Source organism: Anolis carolinensis, chromosome 1, assembly GCF_035594765.1.
Source record: "Anolis carolinensis isolate JA03-04 chromosome 1, rAnoCar3.1.pri, whole genome shotgun sequence".
Classification (NCBI taxonomy): domain Eukaryota; kingdom Metazoa; phylum Chordata; class Lepidosauria; order Squamata; family Dactyloidae; genus Anolis; species Anolis carolinensis.
Window position 1 is genome coordinate 237,452,903 of NC_085841.1, and position 24,784 is coordinate 237,477,686.

A 24,784-nucleotide genomic window follows, 5' to 3' on the forward strand; every position below is an offset into this window, starting at 1 on the left:
TAACTGTAAGATTACAAGCCTGAAGCCAAGGCAACATTCTGTGGATGGTTCATCCTAGAATTTGAATTCAACAGACAATGTGCAACCAAGAGGTTACATTCCTAAACCAATTTTCTGTGGCCTTGTGACCATTTGAATGGGAACAACATCGTGTTCCAAAAAAGCTTTGTGTTGCCCAGCCTTTCGGCCATATGCCAAGGGGCTATTCTGTTAATGGTTCATCCCTTCAAATTAAAAGTCTTCCTCAGTAGAAGACAAAACTGTCCTTAAGAAGACACAGCAAGGGAAGAACAAGGTGCTATTCCAGAGCCCTGTCACTGGAGGTTGCCCTATCCTTCTCCCAGCTAGACCAGTCCTGCCAGGTATGCACTGGGGGCATCATCAAACGCCTCTAAAGGAATCAACTCTTTCCCTTCAAATATGCTGTTATGCTATAGGACTCTTTTGGACTTTTCTTTTTCCATAGGAAGGTCTCATGGGAACTGTAGCAATTGAGAACTTATATATGGCACTGTCTCTGCCACATATGCTAAAAATATGCTTCTGAGAAACAGAAACGTTTTTGCCCGCCTCTCTCACAACTCTCTCTCCAGGCATTTCCCAGCCATACCGTCTTTGTTGTTGGCAGCCACCATTTAGCCAGCCATGCTGATCCTGACCTGTGCCACCAAGCTGCAGTTGCTGGAGTCTGTGCTGCAAAAAAGCCTGCCTCAGACACTTCCGGTAAGACTCATTCTTCAGTTGCTTGGAGTTAGTAACACGTTCAGCTAGTAATCTCTTCTTGTCCCCCCACCCTCCACACAATGAGCAGGAGAAAGTAGAGCCTATTCTCCATCAGGACAAGTGCACACAAATACATTGTACGTAAATGGTGCCAGCCCTGAATTAATCTGAGAGCTCATCCTAGGATTCATTAGTAAACAAAGTTAATATATAATATATAAAGTCCACCTGTCAGTTAAATGCACAACACTGTTAATAAAAAGAAGTTAAAACAGAGAAAACCAAAATTACAAAATTAGTAACAAGAACAGATGAGCAATAGCAGGGTTTCCATCTCCCCAAACCTCATCAGATACATCTTTAATAAAGTAAAAGAGATGATAAAATATCTCTCTATGCATCTATCCCCCACTACACATACACACACAAAACTCTCTATAGCGGCTCAAGCCTATTCCTATGCCATGTTTTCAATGACCAAAGGAGGAATTTCCAAAGGTTTTATCCCCTGACTCTCTCTTGATCTCTCTGGCATTTAGTGCCAAATGTATCCAGAGAGACAGTAACAAGATGGAAATGAGCCCTGTGAAAATGGGATTAGTTGAGTCGAGAGCAAGTCAACCAATGGTCTCCTGAAACCAGAACTTTGATACAGCCCATATTTCAAATGCAACATGTGTAGTATTCTAATTTACCAAAAGTCCATTTCCTATGCTTCACATTAACATTCTCATGAAGTACGGTGTTTCACAAAGCAATCCATCATTTGCTCTAGGACTTAGCATAAACTCATCTTTTATTGGTAGGTTTGTGGGGCAGTGATGCACATCAACCGTGGAAACCCAGCGCAGCATGAAGTGGTGGTAGATTCATGGCCTGAGTTTAAAGTTGTCCTCACCCGGCCACGTAAGGAGGTAGGATATGAAATTGAAGTGCTTATAGGATCAGTTCACAGTCCATTGGCCGAAGTATAGGGTATTTAATTTATGCTGTATCATACCATCCAACTGTCCCATTTTGTCATGAACATCCCAATTAATCTTCTGTCATCCCACTTTTTCAGATGATTTTGAAATATCTCAGTTCTCTTTTCCTCTCACATTCTCCCTTTGTCCTTAGCTCATTTCCACTGTTGTAAACTGAGTTCAAATATCAAAACGAATTTGCAAACAACTCAGCAGAAAGGATAGGAGAGGAAGTGGTGTAAACTTGCCTGTGGACTCAGGCAAAAGCAAGTGAATGCCTTTCCTAGTTTCTGTGTTTTCCCTCAATAATAACGTTGCCCACACTTTGTTGGCCACTCATGTCCTACTTTTCTTTTCTTTAAGTAATTTGTATTGAAAGAGAAAAATAGAAATATGATACAGCAATGATAAAATAAACAAACAAGCTGTGAAGTCATTATTTAAAAGACATCACATTCTAGCCACTACTACTATGTTACAGCTAAGTACCTAAAATATAATAAAGCACACACATGAACACAAAAACAAAACAAAAGACTAATCGATGGACCTCTCAGTCACAGATGGTTTTTCATTTCTAATTAATCTACTCTCTTTAAATGATATCATATAATCACACTTTCCCCTTTAGCAATATTCTACTAATTCATAAATTCCACAATTAGCAAATGCTCCCATCATTATTACAACATAGTAATTAACAATCCTATTCTCTCTTGAAGTTGGACAACCTTAGCCAGCCTAGTCAATTTCCCCATATCACCTAATTCACAAAGCTTCATCAGCCGTTGTCCTCATCCTTCTTATCTTCTCAATGTATTTGATCCTCCTTTTCTTCCCCTTTCCTCTGATGTGTGTTGATCTTGGTTCTGTATGTTGTCACCAACAAATTAAGTTGGTGAAAAATCAAGTCATGATTCCACAGCCTCACAAAATTAGCGACTACTTCTCTGTGCTGGTTTCTCTGGCTAGCCACATAGGAATCCTGTTGGTAGATCTTTTCACCCACCTCACTGAATTTTTTTTTAATAAAACATCCACATATTGGTAAGGGCTTCAGTCGTTTTACAAATGACTCCCACTTACTATTCTAGTAGTTCTTGTGATTACATGGTTTTCTTCCTCTCCTTGAAATCTAGGAGTGCCAATACTTCCAAAAATTTTCTCTGTTTTTATTTCCATTTATGTTCCAGGTTTCACCAATTAAATCTGGAAGCTTTGCTGTCCTAATCTCAATAACTAAGGCACTGAGCAGATCAAAGTTTAGTTCTCCTCCCTTTATGCCATATACCATTTCTGTGCACAATGTAATTTGTCTGTATTTATTCACTACCTCTTGCTTTTAAGTATTAAACTGAACAACTGAGTATCCCTAAGTCCATGTCTTCTCCTTGAGAGCCTTTCCCCCCTCTATTGGTACATTTCACAGTCCAGCTCTGTGCCATACCCTGCAGGTGGTAAAAGAAAACGGGGATTACTACACTAATTTGCATGCTGCCTTTTACTGGGATATAGATGCCTGTCAATCCTTGCTGGAAAACAAAAATGCTATTGACTGGGGCAGAGCTTTTCAGTTGCAAGGTAAGTCCTCATTCTTGCTCCATTCAATCTATTTTTTTAATTGGGTCAAAAGCCACTTGAGAACATACTGCAAGTTGCTTCTGGTGTGAGAGAATTGGCTGTCTACAGAGACATTGCCCAGGGGACGCACAGATGTGTTACCATCCTGCTGGGAGGCTTCTCTCATGTCCCCACAAGCTAGAGCTGACAGACGGGAGCTCACGCCATCTCGCAGATTGAACCAACAACTTTCAAATCACCAACCCAACCTTCAGGTCAGCATGCATTCAAGTAATTTCCACCCTATAGTAAACCTATCACAAATCTATCACAGTGTTTTTTTGACAAGATTTGTTCAGAAGAGGTTTGTCATCACCTTCCTCTGACTTGTCCTATCATGCAGTGGGTTACATGGGATTCGAACCATGATCTCCAGAGCCATAGTCCCAATGCTCACAGCATTACACCACAATGGTTCCCCAGGTCCCCATAAGTAATAAAATCTATTCTTAAGGGGAAGTTATTTTTTTAATCTATTTTCTTAATTGCAGAACAAACAGATAAGCATGCATAGTCCTAAATATCTCTGTAGGTTTTATAGATAGTAAAAACTCAACTCAGAAATAAATGACCTAGTATTTAGATCAGTGGTTCCCAACCTTTTTTTGATCAGGGACCACTTGACCAGGGAGCACTCTCCAACATTAGTACCAAAAAGATTACAAATCAATTTATTTTCTGAATCAGCACCCCAAATAACCCCAGAAACAGGCCTAAAAACAAAGACACCAAGGCACCCTTACTTCCAGGCACCACATGGAATAATAAAACACATGATAGACCAAGCTGGGCACAGAATATTATTTGAGAACACAGAAATTTTGGACCATTTTGACATTCATTATGTCAGACTACACAGAGAAGCCATTAAAATCCACAAGTATATAGTGCTCTAAATAAGATTTTCCTGCTTCTCGGCAGGGGTTGGACTGGATGCCCTGTGAGGCCTCTTACAACTCTATGATTCTATGGACAATTTCAATAGAAAGGAAGAAACCATGAAAATGAACAAAATTTGGGTACCAGGATTGAAAAACGCTAGAATCAAGACAGTGACTAATGAACATCATCCAGACACAGGAGGTCTCCAGGCAGTAAATTCAATACATAAAAATCTAGTTTGCTATTTTTTCATGTCAGGAGCGACTTGAGAAACTGCAAGTTGCTTCTGGTGTGAGAGAATTGACCGTCTGCAAGGACGTCGCCCAAGGGACACCTGGATGTTTTGATGTTTTATCATCCTTGTGGGAGGCTTCTCTCATGTCCCCGCATGGAGCTGGAGCTGACAGAGGGAACTAATCTGCGCTCTATCCGGATTCAAACCGGCAACCTTCAGGACAGCAACCCAACCTTCAAATCAGCCGTCCTGCTGGCACAAGGGTTGAATCTGTTGCGCCATCAGGGGCTCCATCTAACTTGCTAACTGCACCCTTTACATTTGTTTAACAGACAATGGTTCTTTCCTCTCTCCCTGGACATTCCACAGGTATAAATACTCCACTTGATTTACTACCAAATTTTTTTTTGAAGATGACAGCCACAGGTGCAGGTGAAACCTCAAGAGAAAATGCTGCTAGAACACAGCCATATAGCCCAAGCTGTATGGGGACAAGGGAGAGGGCCTTCTCGGTGGTGGCCCCTCGACTCCCCTCGACTCTGGAACTCTCTGCCCAGGGAGATCAGACTGGCACCTTTGTTGTCCACCTTCTGGAAGGATTTAAAAACGTGGATGTTCCGGTGCCCATTGGAATGAACAGTCCCGCCAGTTAGGCAGTTTGTTTACAATTTTCATCACACTTTATCTCCGCTTCCCACCTTTTTAGGTTTCCAGTTTTAGGTTTCTTGATGAGATCGCTGCTCTTGCCCCTATCCTTGATTCTTCCTGTACCTCCCACGAACCCTACTTAGAGTCCTGCACTAGTTACCCTCTGCATATGCTGTACTTGCGGCCAGGTTTTAAAGTAATTGCTGTGTTTTATGTTTTTTTATGATGTTGTATATTTATTGTTTATATTGTTTTAATTCATGTACTGTGTTTTTAATCTATGTTTTGTTGGGCTTGTCCCCATGTGAGCCACCCCGAGTCCCTTCGGGGAGATGGTGGCGGGATATAAGCATAAAGTTGTTGTTGTTGTTGTTGTTGTTGTTATTTTATTATGACACAGCAAACAAGATAGATATGCTGGATTTCGTATCACAAAATCACAAGTCGAACACTTCCCAAGTGTCTAGGACTGTATGATGTATTTTTGGATGATGCATGCAGATCCCAGTAGGGTGGCCTTTTGCAGTTGGCAGATCGTGATTTTGTCAATGTCTATTGTTTCCAAATGCCGGCTGAGATCTTTTGGAATGGCACCCAATGTGCTGATCACTACCGGGACCACCTGCACTGGTTTTTGCCAGAGTCTTTGAAGTTCAATCTTGAGGTCCTGATAGCGGCTGAGTTTTTCCTGTTGTTTTTGTCAATGCGACTGTCACCTGGGATGGCGACATCAATGATCCAAACCTTTTTCTTTTCCACAACTGTGATGTCTGGTGTGTTGTGTTCCAGAACTTTGTCAGTCTGGATTCAGAAGTCCCACAGTATCTTTGCGTGCTCATTCTCCAATACTTTTGCAGGTTTGTGATCCCACCAGTTCCTTACTGCAGGGAGGTGGTATTTGAGGCATAAGTTCCAATGAATCATTTGGGCCACATAGTTGTGCCTCTGTTTGTAGTCAGTCTGTGCGATTTTCTTACAGCAGCTGAGGATATGATCAATGGTTTCATCAGCTTCCTTGCACAGTCTGCATTTTGGGTCATCAGATGATTTTTTGATCTTGGCCTTAATTATTATTCAGACCAACATTCCAGTGATTCTGGCCTTTGACAATACATTCTCTGTTTTTCTTCAATTGTTCTCACTTAACACTTTTGCTCCATGCAGGCCTTCAAGATGGGTTGTACAAAGTTTCTAAAAGTATTGCAGAGGTTAGACGTGTTGAACTGAAGCCCTATTTCTATCAAGCAGTGCTGCATCCAGACCCGTCTACTTGCTGTCCAAGCCAGTTAGTGAACATAATTCCTTCTTGGGGTACCTGCTTGGTGAAAATCTGTTATGTACGCACTAGCAGGGACACCTATGATTTGCATATTAAATTTCACCTGTAAAAGAGTGATCTTTGCAAGTGCTTCCTAATTATTAAAAGGCTAAATTCTACATCATACATCACTTGGACAGTTTAACAGCTGGTGTTTGACATAGAAGTGATGGAGGTGAGAAAGTGCCTTGACATTTTGGGATACACAGAGACTCCAGGCACAGCGAAACAATTGCCAATGGCCTCATATGGAGAGGGAGCTGCATCAATACTGGCCCTGCTGCTTTGTTGCCAGCAGTGGCATCACTATTCTTGGTGCAATAAATCATAATGACACCCCAATGAACTTCCTCCTGTATGAGACCATACAGAATCTCAGTAATTTTTTTATACTAGTTTTCCTCATAAATCATAATACCAACATATCATTGACAACAGTAATAACATAATCCTAGTAATGACATCATTCTATTAAGTCTCCTTAATTCACTAAGTGATACATTAATCATCAATTCATTCTTTTCTATTTAATTATGCTTGCAAGTTTTTCAATGTTCTGTATTTCTTACTGATGATGAAAGAAGATAATTATACCTTCACATGAATTTCCTCATGTTACACCAAAAGAAAACAACTCCCAGTCAACTTATATTATTTCCTCTCACAAATCGTGAAGCAATTTCTGTGAGGGAAGAAAACAGGTGACAGGAGTGGATGAATGGGGTGGGGTTCCCATTCAATTTCTCCTCACGGATGGAGTGGTGGTAGATTACAAAGTGCGGGGATGAAGAAAAATAGTCGCAGTCCTTCTGTCCTCTGTATCTTCTTTCCTATCAGTTTATGCTGATGGCAACAACAAGTCAGACTTGTTGAGTTTTGGTTTTTTTTAAAATATAATCTTTATTAAGATTTTTAATACAAATTATGATAAAATGGAAAGGAGAATGGGGAGGGAAAGTGTCAACGGGTATGAGGGTAGGGTGTAGTGGGGGTGAAAGGTATTGGGGGAGAAAAGAGAAAAGAGAAAAAAAAGGGTGGGGGTGGGGGGGATATAAAAATGACTTCCAAGTCGTGTCCGAGGGATGTATTCCAGTTTTCCGTGTTTCTTGCCTTTTGTCTTCATTTTATTCTTCGGGTTGTTTCGTTCTGTTTTCTTCTCCAGATTGGTGTGGGTTGCCTTTTGTCCTTTATATCACTAATACAAATCAGTATAAATAAAGATACTATATTACTACTCTTTGATGATATATATTTATATTCCCCATCTCTTAACTAATTATATATATATATATTTACCTGTTGCCAATTGGTTTCTTTTCTTTGTTTTCCCTGGTATTTAGCTAATAAAAATGTTAATCTGTCCATATTTTTAATTTCTGATATTTTAGTTAGCCATTCTGTCTTTGAGGGTATTTATTTTTGTCTCCAATATCTAGAATAAACGATCCTTGCCACCGTCGTTAGATAAGTCACCATCTTCTCCTCATTTGATCCTGCCTGCATTTTGGAAATTCCTAATAAGTACAGTTCCGGTAGTCTAGTAAATTTAGTTTCTAATATTGCCTGAGTGCTTTCATGAATCATCGACCAGAATTCCTTTGCTTTTTTGCACTTCCACCAAATGTGGTAATAAGTTCCTTCCTCCTTTCCACATTTCCAACATTTGATATTTGTGTTTTTATTAATTAATCCAAGTTTTTTAGGTGTTATATGCCATCTGTAGAATAACTTCATCCAGTTTTCTTTTAACTCAGAGGCATATGTCAATTTTAATTTTCTGTTCCAGCATGATTCCCATTCTTATTTTATTTATTGTGTCAGAAGCAAATTGAGAATATATAGTAGTTATAATATATTTTAAAACCACAAAGAAAGTTAAACATTTGGTATTATGCTAAATTTCCTTTGACCAGAAGCTGGCCACTTGGAGTGACTCTGGTGTCATTGTAAGAAGGTCCTCCATTGTGCATGTGGCAGGGCTCAGGCTGCATTGTAGTGAGTGGTCTGGGTTTGCTCTTCTCCACACTCACATGTCGTTGACTCCACTTTGTAGCCCCATTTCTTAAGGTTGGTTCTGCACCTTGTGGTGCCAGAGCGGAATCTGTTCAGCACCTTCCAAGTAGCCCTGTCTTCTGTGTGCCCAAGAGGGAGTCTCTCATCTGGTATCAGCTACAGTTTTGGGGTAAATTGCTTGGAGCCTTCTGTTGTGAATCTATTGAGCAGTTAGATTCAAAATAAACCACTCTTGTGGTGATGCCACATAAAAGACAGCAGAATGGCAGAAGCACACTTCGTAAACAGCAAAAACTTACGTGTGGAGAGCTGGGATAAGCTTTTGTTCCTTAGGATGGCAAGGGATTGCAGAGTCACAATTATAGGTTCAAAATATGTATTGTGGTAAAAAAAAAAATCCATTGTAGATAGAAAAGGTTCTTGGAGCTAACTAGCTCTCTAAGCTATCCCCTAAGGTAAGAAGGTAAAAAAGGGTAAGACTATCAAAATATCCAAATACAGTAGAGTCTCACTTATCCAAGCTAAACGGGCCGGCAGAAGCTTGGATAAGCAAATATCTTGGATAATAAGGAGGGATTAAGGAAAAGCCTGTTAAACATCAAATTAGGTTATGATTTTACAAATTAAGCACCAAAACATCATGTTATACAGCAAATTTGACAGAAAAAGTAGTTCAATACGCAGTAATGTTATGTTGTAATTACTGTATTTACGAATTTAGCACCAAAATATCATGATATATTGAAAACATTGACTACAAAAATGGCTTGGATTATCCAGAAGCTTGGATAAGTGAGACTCTACTATAGCTACATTTTGCCTGGAGAGCAGCAAAGTGTGTCCTCTCAGGAGGAAAACAAAAGGCAGAAGAGAAGGAAATGGAGGCTCACCGTGTGGTCAAAGACCAGGGGCAATCAATAGAGAGGAAGTCACCTCATACCCCCAAGAGACCACATTACTACATCTTCAAATGGGTAGGTGATAGTGGTCAAGATAAGATGAGTAGAGACTGGAAAGGCCCCTTATAGGAAGGCATGCATGGGAATAGAGAAAGGGTTCCCTCATTCTAATCCTGTTCTCTAGTCTAACTACTCATTGTGGAGTCCAGGATGAAACCCAACACCTTCCCAAGGTGTGTGAGGGGCTCCTGGATTCTCAGGACCCAGTGTCCTCCTCACCTTCATGGAGCTGCACTGAGAAAGGGGACACTCCCTTGTCTCTGCCTCCTCCCTATCTTTGGAGAAGAGAAATGTTTTGAGAAACTGCTTTGTGAACTGATTAAATGGCAAGATAAAATGTATTTGATGCTCCACTATGGCACTTGAATCAAATACTGTATTTCCTCCTCCCTTTTTTCTTTTTTGGTCTCTGAATGATATACCGTATATACTCGTGTATAAGCTGTCCCGAATATAAGCCGAGGCACTTAATTTTACCACCAAAAACTGAGAAAACTTATTGACTCAAGTATAAGCTGAGGGTGGGAAATGCAGTAGCTACTGGTCAACTTCTAAAATTAAAATTAAAATAGATACCAAAAAATTTACATTAATTGAGGCATCAGTACATTCAATGTTTTTGAATATTTAGATAAAACTGTAATTTAAGATAAGACTGTCCAACTCTGATTAAATCATGAATTTAACCTTCTTCAATGCAAATGTGATGATGTATCCATCCAATAATAATAAATACACTAAAATAATAAATGTAATAATAATAATAGAGTAAAATAATAAATGTAATAATAATAATAATAATAATAATAATAGAGTAAAATAATAAATGTAATAATAATACATAGAGTAAAATAATAAATGTAATAATAATAATAATAATAATAGAGTAAAATAATAAATGTAATAATAATACATAGAGTAAAGTAATAAATGTAATAATAACAATAATAATAGAGAAAAAATAATTTACAGTAGTCTCGCTTATCCAACGTAAATGGGCCGGCAGAACGTTGGATAAGTGAATATGTTGGATAATAAGGAGAGATTAAGGAAAAGGCTATTAAACATCAAATTAGGTTATGATCTTACAAATTAAGCACCAAAACATCATGTTATATAACAAATTTGACAGAAAAAGTACTTAAAACGCAATAATGCTATGTAGTAATTATTGTATTTACGAATTTAGCACCAAAATATCACGATGTATTGAAAACATTGACTACAAAAATGTGTTGGATAATCCAGAATGTTGGATAAGCGAGTGTTGGATAAGTGAGACTCTACTGTACATATATGCTCAAGTATAAGCTGACCCGAATATAAGCCGACCAGGACACTCACTCGAGTATAAGCCGAGGGGGGCTTTTTCAGCCCTAAAAAAGGACTGAAAATCTAGGCTTATATTTGAGTATTTGGATGAAGAGAGCAGGAAGAACAAATAGGTGATGCAATCTGCACCCATCACAGGCAATATTCCTCTGATTTCAATAAAAGCTGAAGGTCATTCGAGCATGAATTTGTTGTTTTTACATCCCTTTTGAAATGACAAAAATACATTTTCATCCCAATAAACTATTTTCGAGTCTTTTGAGTTACTCAACAACCACTGTTCCTATGCAACTTTGTATTTCAGGTTCAAGAGTGACCTCTTCCATTACGGGACCCTCAACTCATCTCATGTAGTTCTGATCAATGAAACCTGGAGCATCGGGGGCAATCATCAAAGCTTGCGCTACCTGAATAGCCTGATCTGCAACTTCCCTAGCGCTTGCCTCTTAGACAAGGAAGGCCAGCTGGCTTCCTGGACACTTAGTGATCCACTTGCATGCCTGACTCATTCTTACACCCTTCCGCAGTATCGAGGACACCGTTGTAACACAGTTGTGGGGCTGGAAGCTGCCAGGAAAATGCATGCCAAGGGGTTTCCTGCGTATGGTGGGGTTCTACCTGACAACAAAGCTGCCAAGCAGGGACTAATGAAATATCAAGGTTTCCATACTTTACCATTTACAAAGTACGTCCTTTTCTTCACACCAGGATGCTAAAGCCCCCCAAATTGGAAAAAATAATGTTTTTCAGTCATCTGTATATACAGTATATTCAATATGATGTTATGAAAAAGTAGTATAACAGTATTTATAGCAGTTCCTTTTTTTGTATCAGCTCAAGAACCAGAAATAGAAGCATTTCCTTTGCCTTCTTTTCCAATAGTGTCCCGAACAACAGTGTTAATCATTTAATGTCAGGACCCAACCATTTGTAGAGTCTTATACAAATATCTCCCTTGTGTGGCTTTGCCTTATCATGATGTAAGCTGAAGTGGTTTAAACAGCATTTTGTTGGTTTTGTTCTATTATAGAGAATTTCAATTTCATTCAAAACTTTCACAAAATCTGTGGCCTGAATGTGGTACTCACCTGTCTTCTGCTTTCCCCCATGCAAACAATAGTGCTTGCCTTTTGTATTTATTAAAATGTCTCATGTTCATAGAACTGGTTTGTACTTTGGTTGTTTTTCATAGGATAGAACCAATTTGAAAAGTACAGTGTTTCCTCACTTATCGCGGGGGTTACGTTCCAGGACCACCCGTGAAAAGTGAAAATCTGCAAAGTAGAGACACTATATTTGTGTTGTTTACAATCTCACTGATGCTGTCCGACTGTGTTGTTTACAATCTCACAAAGCTGCTTCAGCCTCCTTTTGTCTCCCTTCGGCGTCTCCTTCCTTCCTTCCTTCCTTCCTTCCTTCCTTCCTTCCTTCCTTCCTTCCTTCCTTCCTTCCTTCTTTCCTTCGGCTTCTCCTTAGGAAGGAAGGAGAAAGAGAGAGGAAGGAAAAATCATAATTTTTATGGTTTATTATATTGTTTTAGTGTTTATTGAAAATCACTAAACAGCAAATCTGTGTTTAACTTGCTCAAGACCTCCCAGAATTACCAGCTCTTTATCACTGAGAAAGTTCTATCAGTAAATTTAATGAGAACTTATTACTAGTGCTGCAGTTTCTATGTGACAATATTGTATCATGTGCAGAAATAAAAAGGAATATAAACCCTTTCAACTTTATCATTTTGTATAGATAGTATTGGTTGCTAGTTGGTTATTTGTAATATGAAATATCATCATTTGCACATACTCTATACATGCACCCCAAACAACAGCTAAATCTTGGAGTAAAAAGTTTGAATCCTACTAGAACTGGCCCATTAAATTAATGGGATTTCCTTATGTTATATGTTAACCCACCATTCAACAATGGATTTGATGAGCCTACTATAGCTGAACTAAGCAGCAGGATTCCAGCATAGGTTCACCATTCTGTGACTGACAGCCATCCAACTCTGAAATGAAGCTGGAACTAACCAGCCTGATATACCATACCATATTGCTTGAACAACACATTTGTTACGAAGAGAGCTCTGAACAGATCAGCCTCCCACCAGAGAACATGAAACTACCAAAAGATTTTGATTCTTATTTGGTTAAATAAATCTGATTACATTTTGAGGACATTGTGATTGGAAGTATGTGTAGAGAAATGTGAATTGTGAAGTAAAACTGCCTTTGGCAACTGTGAGGCCTAAGGCTTGATGCCAATGTCCTATGCTCACAATTCAGTTATATACTATTTGGATATAAATTGCTTTGGATTCAGGAGAGAAAAATAGCTGCTTTCTCAGGCCAATGAGATTGGATCAGCCATTTGTTTTTGTCTTTTCCTTGCAAACATGTGCCTCTTGAGGGAAAATAGAAATAGATGATTTGTCTCGGGTTGTCAGAGTGACAAATGGATATGTCTCCTGTTCCTTTAATGGACTTTGTAGAAGAGGAAAATGTCAGCAAGTGTTGCATGTTACTTAGTTGAGAGACAAGTAACACCTGGTGAAATTTACTCCTCTACACAGTCATTAAAGGGACAGGAGACACCGCAAATACAATATGATCCCCATATCCATGGGGAATATGTTTCTGAACTTAATGTGGAAACAGGAAATCATGGATAACAGTCAAACCTACTGAAATGAATGTACTTCTGCTAGACACTAGAGTTTTGCTGAAGGACCTAGAAAATTGCTAGCTCCTCCAGTGAGACTGTAGTAACCTCTGGCAGAAGCATACTATAAAATCACCGGGGAGGGAAATCTAGAAAATTCATAGAGAGGCCATATTTTGTTGGATGTCAGTAGAGCCAGTGGGTACAGAAGTCATACTGTATTCATTCTGACAACCCTACTTTTTACCTCAGGAGTGTTGCACTAGAGCCCTAAAGCCTTTTTTCACCACACACTGTGCAGATAATCCAATGTAAGGGTTTATTAAAACCAAAGTATAATATAAGCTGAATATATGAAAAACAAGCAAATACAAAAAAAGGAGTCGAAATTCACTAGATTATGTCCATAAGAGCCAAGAGTCCCTAAAAATCTCTTCAAAAAAAGTAACTAAGATAAATCCAGCAAAATATACAAGAACAATGTACATAGATCAAAGGCAGACAAAACTATCCAATTCAAAGACAAGGTACATGAGTCCCAGACAGGCAAAACTATGCCTCGCAAAATCAGAACACAGAAACAGCTTGACACTTGATTACATTAATTTCACGGCTCTACCTGAGTGGTCTGTACATGAATGCAGTGTTGCTCTCACAATGATTTTATCATCATGAACTAGTTCTAAGAGCCAAAAATTCCCATGAGATCCCTTTGTTTGCACCTGGTCTCCTTATCCCCGAGCCAGCGGGAGAAGCGAGTTCTTAATTGCTGGCTCTGTTGATGTAGCTCTAATCTCTCTGACCTCGACAAACATTAGTCTTCCCCAATTTCCTCGGACAGCACTTCTGGTAGGTTCCCATGGGAATGGCCTTCACCGTTCTCCTGGAAAAAACCAGGCAAAACCAAAACATTGCTGCCGGAAGATTCCAAAACATTTCCCTCTGGGCCCCCTGAAACCCTCCCAGCATCCCCAGCCTCATCTTGTAAACACTCAGAATCTGACCAGGCCACAACAAGGAGAATACAGAGAAATAGCTGCCATCCCAGTCCACTGTGGGATTTCAGTGTGTGATTCCTACCTTCCTTCCATCAAAGGAGATCCACTTGCTTTGAAGGATGAAAGCCACCTAACAGATGGATGCTAAGAAAATTGAGAACCAGAAGAAGCTGCCATTACAAAAAACCTCAGCACCTCTGGGCCAAGGCTTCTATTTCCCACTCTCCACTAGAAAGTAGAATCCCATCACCAAATACTAAATTAATCCTCAACTCACCAGTGCCACCGTTTTACCAGAATTACTAAGTACTTCTTATAATCCATGCTGTTTGATTAAATTAGTGGGAGAGTTTTCACTTCTCTTTTTAAAAAATTCCTTGAGGTCTTATTGTGCTGTCTTTAGTTAACTGAGGCCCCATCTACACTGCCGTATAAAATCCAGATTATATACTTTGAACTGGATTATATGGCAGTGTAGACTACTATAATCCAGTTCAAAGCAGATAGTCTGAATTTTATATGGACGTGTAGATGGGGTCTGAAGCTGTGTCTACATGGGCCAAATAGAGTGAACTCATCTTGCAATTGCTGAGAGGAATCCACATGAAGTATGGGCTGGTTTCACAGCAGAAGCACTTCTTCCAGATGCAAAACTGGAACAACAGGGAATGGCATTCACTACAGAGCTTCCTGAAAGCTCCACAGTGTGATCCTGTTGGGTTTTTTTGAGTTGTGTATAGTGGGATTTGACTGACTGATTCCATTCCAATCCAGTATCTGAAGTCCAACAGACCCACTGCCGTGTCACTGGCTAGAAGCAGCTCCTTGCTAAATGCCTGACTGGTAATGTTATTTCTGCTACTCATCTGAGTGGGCACCTTGTAACCTCATCTCATAAACTGCCCTGTTCAGGTCTTGCAAAATCAGGGCTGTAACTTCCTTAACTGAATCAATCTTCTTGTAGTGTGACCTCTATCTTTTCCTATTGCCTTCCACTTTACAAAGCACTGCTATCTTTTCCAATGAGTCACATTATCTTATGATATGTCGAAACTATGGCAGACTCCATTTAGTTATATTTGCCTCTGACGAGAGTTTGATTTGCTTCACTTGCTCTAAGAGCCATTTGTTTGTTTTTTAGCAGTCTGTGGTATCTGTAGAACTCTACAAATACCATATAGTATTACTGAAGCTGAAACTGAGTCTACACTGGCTAAACAATGCATCCTGGGAAACAGTTCTAACTTAGATTCATTTATACAGGAACATGTTTCTCAAATGATGCAGTACAAGGGCTTTGTGTACCCTTCAATCCTACACACTTTAAAAATAAGTCTGTTAAAGAACGGTTAGTAGCTCATAACCAGCTAGGCTTATCATCTGCACTAACAGAGACAGGGACTTAGATAAAACATGGTTGCTTTTAGGGGAGAGAATATATTTTTAGCCCTATAATTAATAGGCATTCCTTCACATCAGCACAATGGACAGGAACTGTCCTATCCTGTTATAGGAAGTTGTCTTATGCAACATATAACTTATAGCATCATGAAGGTGGGTGGGTGGATGCTATTATGGAGCAGCTATTGTACCATTGGGAGAAAAAAGCAATTGCCTAGTCAACACCCCACACCAAAGTCCATGAGGATAAACAGAACAGAGATGGAAATTTGCCATCTGTTCAGCAGGGATAAACTTAAACTCTTTAGAACTGGGCATATTCAATATCAAGAGCTTAATTATTAAGACAGTCTAGAAGCACCAGCAAAAGGAAACAAATTGGTGAAGATCTGGACTAAATAAGTTGATTATCCATTTGGATAGAGCAGAAGTTAAGAAAAAAGTGGGACAGCTAGTTGTATGTATGTATGTATGTATGTGTGTGTGTGTGTGTGTGTATATGTGTGTGTGTATATATACACACCATTTTACTATGGAGTAAACAACAAATCCACTGAACCAAATCACACCCAATTTGGCCACAAAAGACATAGTCATCCAAAATATGTCTTTCAAACAAAAACAAAAAAGGCAGGAAGTATCCAGGCTTTGAAGCTGCAAGGCCATTAAATGCTAATCAAGGTGACTAATTGCAGCATTCATACTTGCTGCACCAAGACTATTAATTGCTATTCAACCTAGGCAACCAATGATTCCACAAGGTAGAAAGGGACCAGGCTTTTAAGCTGCAAGACAACTCTGTACTATTGAAGCTGACCAACCAAAGATTCTGCTAGATAGCAAGCAGCCAGGCTTTGAAGCAGCGAGGCTATTCATTGCAATTCTAGCAGCCCAATAAACCATTCCCCTAGAACGCAAGTACCCAGCCTTCCAAGCAGCAAGCCTATTCCATTATATTCCAGCTCACCAAACAAGGATTCCCATAACAAGAAAAAGGCCAGGCCTTGAGGCTACAAGGCTATTCACTGCTATTCCACCTGGCCAACAAATGATTCCCATAAGTCACAGAGTGTGGTCAGGCACAGCTAGTGTGTGAGTATGTGTGTGTGTGTAGACACACACACACACACACATGATTTTCATTTCCCAGTCAGAAGATAATGGCAGATATCAAGTAGAAGTAAAAAAAAAAATCAGGATTTTAGACTACAACTGGATAACCTTTAGGGTCCATACTGCAAAATGGGCATGACTAACGTGGGAGCAAACCAGAATAAAAAATGAATGGTTCCAGATAAGGTTTTTACTATGTCATCACTCTGCCTTTTTCACGGAATTTCATGGGAGCTTCAGACAATTAAAAGATATATGTGTCACCCACTTATATTTATTTATTTTTTACTACCTCTTTCTTCTTTTCTCACCAAAGAAAACTTATCAAGAAGAAAAGGGATACAGAACTATAATTTTTGATGACCTGTCTGGAAAAGACTAGAACCTTTAATGTATATGTGTACAGCCTTATTTAAGGAATTTTACAGGAGGCTCAGAAAACTGCAGTCTTGTCTTTTGTTCCCATTACATCTTTTTTCACTTTAAAAAAGCAGTGTGTGTGTGTGTGTGTGTGTAGGAATCTTACTTCTCACATTTCAACTCAGTTCTTGAGGGACCTTGACATTTAGACGTATTAGTGTCCTCCTCAGGAGCAATTCCCCAGAAAAAGTATTTATAAGACATAGGAACATTGTCCAGCATCATCTGTAGTCAATTTAAACAGTTAGGAACCAACGACGACAACACCAGAACTTTCTAGAGTACACAAAAATGTGATGTGTAAAGGAGTGATTTTGCTACTGTTGGATCTAACTATGTTTCCCTTGCTTGGATATATGGGGAAAGAAATGAATAGGCATTACCTCCCCAAACTGGATGTTTTTTGCCTCCCCCCAAAGTCTCTCCTCTGGTACTGTCACACCATGCAACTACAGTAGAGTCTCGCTTATCCAAGCTAAATGGTCCGGCAGAAGCTTGGATAAGCGAATATCTTGGATAATAAGGAGGGATTAAGGAAAAGCCTATTAAACATCAAATTAGGTTATGATTTTACAAATTAAGCACCAAAACATCATGTTATACAACAAATTTGACAGAAAAAGTAGTTCAATACGCAGTAATGTTATGTTGTAATCACTGCATTTACTAATTTAGCACCAAAATATCACGATATATTGAAAACATTGACTACAAAAATGGCTTGGATAATCCAGAAACTTGGACAAGCAAGGCTTGGATAAGTGAGACTCTACTGTATAGACAAAGATTTCTCTTTTTTAGCCATGGCTGCATCATATGATATTCCGGGATTTATAGTTTGTCTAGGCACTAGAGCTATCTGCCTGAGAACTTGACATGTCCCTTAATATGCTGCCGATCCCGGGGTTTTACAGAATGAAACCATGGCATTTAAAGTGAAATCAAAGTGTAGTGAAATTTGAAACTAGAACTGTGGATAATGGAGTCTGTGACCGGTGAGCTCAGGCTAGCAGCAAATGGGTCAGGACATAGACAGACAACACACCAGGATGAAGACAAGCCACAGAGGTTTAAATAATCTGGCCAGAAGGGATGCAAGAAGAAGTAGAGATGCTTTCAAACTACAAGCATAACATGCAGAGAGTAGCATGATTTTTTATACACATGACAGCTATTTAAAACTTCCACTTCCCTCCCTGATTGGACCAGAGCATGGCTGGTCTGGATCCACACCCTGATTGGCTGAGGGTGCTTCTGATGTTTCTGCTTCCAGGTGGGGATTCCCTTTCATGGGGAAATGACAGTTCAAGATTCGCCAATCTGGGATCCATTTGGCTGTTGGGAAGTCGGGGGGGGGGGGGCAGGGGAGTCCTTGGTGCAAGGAATGATGAGTCTTTGATTGACTTTGATTCCGACTTTAGCAAAGGTGTGAGACGTCGGAGACAAAAGATGGTGATCTCGGCAATCAATAGTTGCATGTTCAATAAGAGATTAAGTAAATGTACATATCTGGAGTTACTGTTTTTATGGTTGCAAAAGGTAAAGACCTCTGGGCTCTGTCTTGCTACCTTTTGATAAGAACCATATACATTATGTATATAGGGATATACAATGTATGCAAGGATACAAAGTAGGCAGAAAGCTAGAATAGAAAAATACATTTTATTAAAGTGTTGAAACAATAACGTTTTTGTGGGGAAATTGCTGCCTGTTATCCTTATTCTCTGCAATTGCAGAAGTCTGGAAAAGTTTTTTAATAATAATTTAAAAGTATACTTTTATTCCTGCACCTTCAGGAGAACCATAAATCCTTGAGGGGGGTATTGTGTTTGATAACAATAGCACTATAACTGTATAGCATGAAGGGGCTCCTAGAAGCTTGTGAAAAATCTCTCTGGAATATTGGTAAAAATCACTTCTTTCTCTTCGTGTGTTTGTGGCTACCCCAACAATGTGACTACACAGAGGTCAATCTTTCAATAAGACTAGAGATATACAGTAATCTTTGCAGTAATCTTTCCATTCATCTCAGAACATAAGCAAGTCCTGTAAAAATTTCTAGAGCTCCTGAAAAAGTTAAAAGATACTGTATATCTAAAATACTGTAAAATTTCAAAAATGAGTGCTCTTGCTGCCATCTAGTGATGAACTACAAAATAATTTCATTGTCTCTGGGAAACTGGTGACCTCATTTAACCTCAATATCAGAAATGCCCATACATTCTTCTTTGTATACTTTCTCTCATTTTCACCCACATTTGTATGCTGTACACACTGAGTGCTACACATTCTCAGTGCCATTAAATATCATATCTAGAATATGCCGTTGGCAACCCTTTTTAAACACTACAAAGTCAGGAGATATTTAAAGCTATGACTGGTCAGTGGTCAAGTCCACCAAAAGGTCTAAATTAGCAGGTGTTGACAGGCGAGCATGTTGCTTGTTGTCAGGAAATCCAGCATGCATTAGTAGGAATATATGTGGGTAATGACTTGTTCACAACACAATACTATAAAGAGGTGACATGTATGGAATCTAATGTAAATTGTTTCTGAATTGTGTGATTAGCAGTTAATAGTGCAAGTGCAATAAGTATGTTAAAATTAATTCATACTGCTGACAAGAAATGGAGCTCAACTTTAAGAAAGTGATAGCAGTATACCAGGTTTCTCCTTCTCATTTGGGATTATTTTAATGTCATTCATAATTTTTATTTTAATATTATCCTTCATTATCTTAATTTTTTGTATGTAATACAAATGTTACTATGGATGATTTTAATAAATATTATAATTTCATGCTTCAAGATGTCTTATTTACAACTTCTTTCTTTACCATGTTATACAGTGGTTCTCAACCTGTGGTTCCCCAGGTGTTTTGGCCTACAACTCCCAGAAATCCCAGCCAAAACATCTGGGGAACCACAGGTTGAGAACCACTGATGTGATAGGATGTAGGTAGAAATATAGATACATAAAAGAATGAAAAATTGTCACTACATCTTTCTCTTTGTTTGAAGGTAGATTTCCAAGGGATGCTGACTAGTATTTTTTTCTGAAAAGTGGGTGGTAGGCCAAATAAGTTTGCGAACCTCTGATTTAGATGAAACAGTTTGCGTATATATATAATTTATATATAAGTTTCACACACACACACAGACATAACATATATGTGAGTGAATCCATTAGGAGACGTTGTTTGGAGATTTGGTTAGAAGTATGCTTATAACACCCAATTTCTGGACAGATCTTCTGGACTAGATATATCCTATGTAGACCCTGTAGTGTGTTGTATATGGATCTGTCTTTGAAATGTATTGAGAAACATTACTTGATGCAGAGTGCTGTTGTTAAACTGTTGACCTAGGTTGGTTACTGGGAATATATAACTCTCTTGCTACACCAACTTCACAGTTACAACCTGCTACTTGTATGTTTCCAAGCACAATTCAAAGTGCTAGTTATTAGTATAGTCTAAAATTATTTGGATCCATCTATCTGCAGAACTAAATTATCCCGTATTAACCTGCTTGGATTTCAATTGCTTCAACAGAAGCCCTGGTTTGTGGACCTACTGTTCAACAATCTCTCTGCTTTAAACAACAATGCTGATTTTAGTGTGAGTGCTGAGGATTTGTGGTCATGGAGAATATTCATTCCCAAGTTGCCCTTTCATTGTGCCTCAGGACTTCATGGCCTCTGGAACAACCAGACAGCAGTTCCATCTGTAGCAAGAGAAAAGGTTATGGTGATTCTGGAAATGTTTTAAGTGTTTTAAACTATTTTAAGCATGTTTTGATAATATAAGTATTGGATTCTTTTTTAACTGTTGTAAAATAATTGTTTTAGAGGTATTTAAAAAATTATTATGAGTTGCCTTGAATCCCATTCTGGAAGAAAGATGTGGTATACATTCAATAAAGTAATAAATATTTGGGTTGCTGTCAGTTTTCCAGGCTGTATGGCTATACAGCCCAGAAAACTCACAGCAACCTTGTGATTTTGGCCATGAAAGCCTTTGACAACATAATAAATATTTGAATTTAAAAAGAAAGAGCAACAGAGGACAAGGACTTTCAACATACCAAGCTATTTTAAATCCAACAGCAGAAGAGTGCAAAAAGCATTAAAATGGTTCAAAAAAAGTTTGGTAGAATTAAAAAACTACTTGCACCTGGCCTGAAAATGTTAATAACATAGATGCCAGGTGTGCCTCTTTGGAGAGAACATTTCTCAGTCAGTATGATCTCTTTTTAAAAAGCCTTCATGTGTTGAAGCATCATTTGGAATATGCAGTGTTCATTAGTTTTAAGGCCTATGTAGACAGCAAAAAAGTTTTAAAAGATAATAAAATATAAGCATAAAATGAAATATGTAGTCAAACCACACTTTTAAGAGATATTTTGTTTTCTTTTGTGGGTTTTAAAAAGTAAATTGGCACAAATTACCTCCTTGACATGTCCTAAACCACATCAGTGTTCTCTAATAAGCCTTTGTTCTTCTTTCCAAGAAGGAGAAACCATTTCTGGTAAGAGCATTGGCCTTGCTGCAGACAGGCTGGCTGAGACCAGAACCCTAACCGGGAAAATGCCGGGAGGCCTTGGCAGGTTTCCATGGTCTTGACCTCCCACTGCAGAACAACGTCCCTCCGTTACAGGAATGCATGATCCAAACAGCTATCATGCCAAACCAGCAGGGGCTCCTTTGAGGCCTGGGCAGCCACCGGTTGCTCTTCTCAGAAAGGGTATTCATGCCACAGACGGCAAGGGGGGAATGTGGAGCATGGCTATTCTCTGGGGAATCCACCCTTGGCATCTTAACATGCCTTCTTCCATGCCCTCTGCCAAACAGCTGGAAAGAGCTAAGCTTCTTCCAGCGCCACAATGGCGGCCTCGGAGCAGACACAATTTTATGGTCAACTTAAGCAAGTGATCCATCTGGAGGCAGAATGTCCCACGGGTCTCAGTTTTCAAGGCCAGCAAGGCTCAGTCAAAGACAAAGAGAAGATGAAGTGGGAAATGAACACATACACATTATAAGTTAGAATAGTTCCTTTTGGACTTTTTAATATTTTTATTTAAACCCTTTCATCTCCCCAGACTCTCACCATCTCTTTGCAGGGAGAGCAGATTACTCTGAAAGCATTTAGAACTACCGGTAGATCATTCATGGAGTTGATCACATCTAGGATGGAGACCAGCAGAAGACAAACTACTCTTGAGCCTTCTAAGAAAAGTGTGATGTTTGTAGGCCATATAAAACAAACAAACAAAATAATAATTTAGTAATCAGTTATACTTTGTGTAAGGTTGTGGTAAATAAGATTCGAATAGCTCCACAAAGATGAAGCAAAGCAAAGGTGTACTTGTAGGATGGAGTCTGGACAAACTTGTCATCTTGGACCTTCCACCATGATGTGGCCAGCAGAATGTCTACCATAAATGCAGGTCTGAGCTCCAAAGAAAGCAACACTGTGATCCTCCACAAATGACATTGCCTTCCACATGGTCAATTTTAAATCTTTTGAGGTCCTTTTTTCTCCACTTCATCTTGAGTTTCACTTCTTGTGTTGTTATAATTTTGATCTAATAATAGATTTGAGATTGAAACCTTTCCAACCCTTTACTAAAGTCAAGTTAGGTGCCTAGGACTGGCAAGACCCTGCCCTATGTAGCTAATAGGCTTGATCGATCCATGAAAAATTTGATTCTAAACTCGTTTCAAAACTAGAGGGGGCAGTTTTTCGTTTTTGTTGCTAATAACGAATTTGGCCCCCAAAAATTTTCAAAATTAACGAAAATTCGTTATTTTCTAAATTAATTCGTTAATGGCGGACGCGCATGCGCAATTCCCAAAAACAGCACAGAGGGAGAGGACTTTACAGGACTCTCCCACCCTCATTTTTTGAGTGATCTTCTTCAAACTTGGTACAGTGGTAGAACACATTTAACACTGATAGCTCACCAAAATTTGGAACGTTTCCCTTATCCTCTGATTTTTGGCGAATTTTCATAGCTTTTATAATAAACCTTTTTTTAATAATTGCAGAAATCTGTTCCTGGTTTGAAAGTCTTATTTCCTGTTAAATTGGGTTGTCTTTACTGTGAAAGTCATTGTTCTACTTCAGAAACTTTGTTTTTGTGGCTGAAACTTTGTTAAATTGGTGTGTGTGTGATATATATTGTGTATATATATATATATATATATATATATATATATATATATATATATAGTCCCTGCTTGTGTGTGTGTGTGTGTGTGTGTGTGTGTGTGTAGGTAAAGGTAAAGGTATCCCTTGACGTTAAGTTCAGTCATGTCTGACTCTGGGGGTTGGTGCTCATCTCCATTTCTAAGCCCAAGAGCCAGTGTTGTCCATAGACACCTCCAAGGTCATGTGGCCGGCATGACTACATGGAGTGCCATTACCTTCCCAGAAACACCCAGAAAATGGGAATTCCAGACAGGAAACAATCAGGGCCAGCTAATACCTCCCAACAAAGGATTCCCCCAGGTAGGAAGCAGCCAGGCTTTGAAGCTGCAAGGCTATTCAATGCTAATCAAGGTGACCAATTGCAACATTCACACTTGCCTCCCACAGACAAGAGTTCTTTCTCCCACCCTGGACCTTCCACAGATATATAAACCCCACTTGCCTAGCTTCGCACAGACGTCAAAACCTCTATGTCTGCCACAGATGTGGGTGAAACGTCAGGAGAGAATGCTTCTGGCACATGGCCATAGAGCCCGGAATACATACCACAACAGTGTGATCCCGGCCATGAAAGCTTTCGACAACACAACCACAGTATCCATTCAAGTTCATGTAGCGTGGTATGGACTGGAGACCTGTATTGGGGGGAGGGAGGGTGCGAATCTGGGCCCCTGGGAGCAGCCGAGGACGGGCCTGGCCCACACCCCCTCGCATCCCGGGCCTCTTCCTTCCTCTTCCTTTTGTTATTTAAACTATATATTGTGAAATTATGGTGTGTTTTTTTTCATGCGTGTTCTGTGTTCAAGATAGGGAGACCAAAGAGGAAAAGCAAGGGAGGGACGGAGGCCCCAACACTTCCGGCTCCCATGCGAACTCCCCCCTTGTGTGCCTTGGAGGGTGGAGCATGCGCACTGGCTCTCCCTTTCTCTATGGCTCTTTTCAGGTCGCTTGGGAACCCGAAGTGCCTCCTCCCTTTGCCTTTGTGTCCAAGAAGGAGAGAAGGACGTTGCAAGGTTTGCATTGAGGGTGTTTCTCTGGTGGGTTTGGCTTGGAAGGGGGCTCATTAAGGCCCAATTAATTAATGCACTGAGCTGAGGAGAGGCGGCGGCGGCGGCGGCCATTTCTCCCCTCCGTCTTCCTCCTCCTCCTCGGCCTCCTTCCCCCTCGCCCCCTCCCATTGGCTGAGCCTCCCATTGGCTGAGGGGCAAAAGGAAAGGAGTTTGGGTGCTTTGCAAAAGCTCTTTTTTCTTAACGAAAAAAACGAAGAAATTAGAAAAAACGGCCT

General features: G+C 39.6%; 1 protein-coding gene across 2 annotated transcripts; it reads left to right on the forward strand.

Annotated features, from left to right (window-relative positions):
• The first annotated feature begins 236 nt into the window (after window positions 1-236).
• LOC100558393 (glycine N-acyltransferase-like protein 3) lies at window positions 237-12,428 on the forward strand. Of its 2 annotated transcripts, XM_003214970.3 has the most exons (6): window positions 237-362; window positions 594-723; window positions 1,530-1,637; window positions 3,143-3,269; window positions 6,238-6,358; window positions 11,000-12,428. In XM_003214970.3, the coding sequence occupies exons 2-6, from the start codon at window positions 646-648 to the stop codon at window positions 11,409-11,411; spliced, it is 846 nt and encodes a 281-aa protein (XP_003215018.2). In that variant the 5' UTR covers window positions 237-362; window positions 594-645; the 3' UTR covers window positions 11,412-12,428. The 2 variants fall into 2 exon arrangements, with proteins under 2 accessions (XP_003215018.2, XP_062823258.1); XM_062967188.1 differs by lacking the exon at window positions 1,530-1,637.
• Window positions 12,429-24,784: the final 12,356 nt, after the last annotated feature.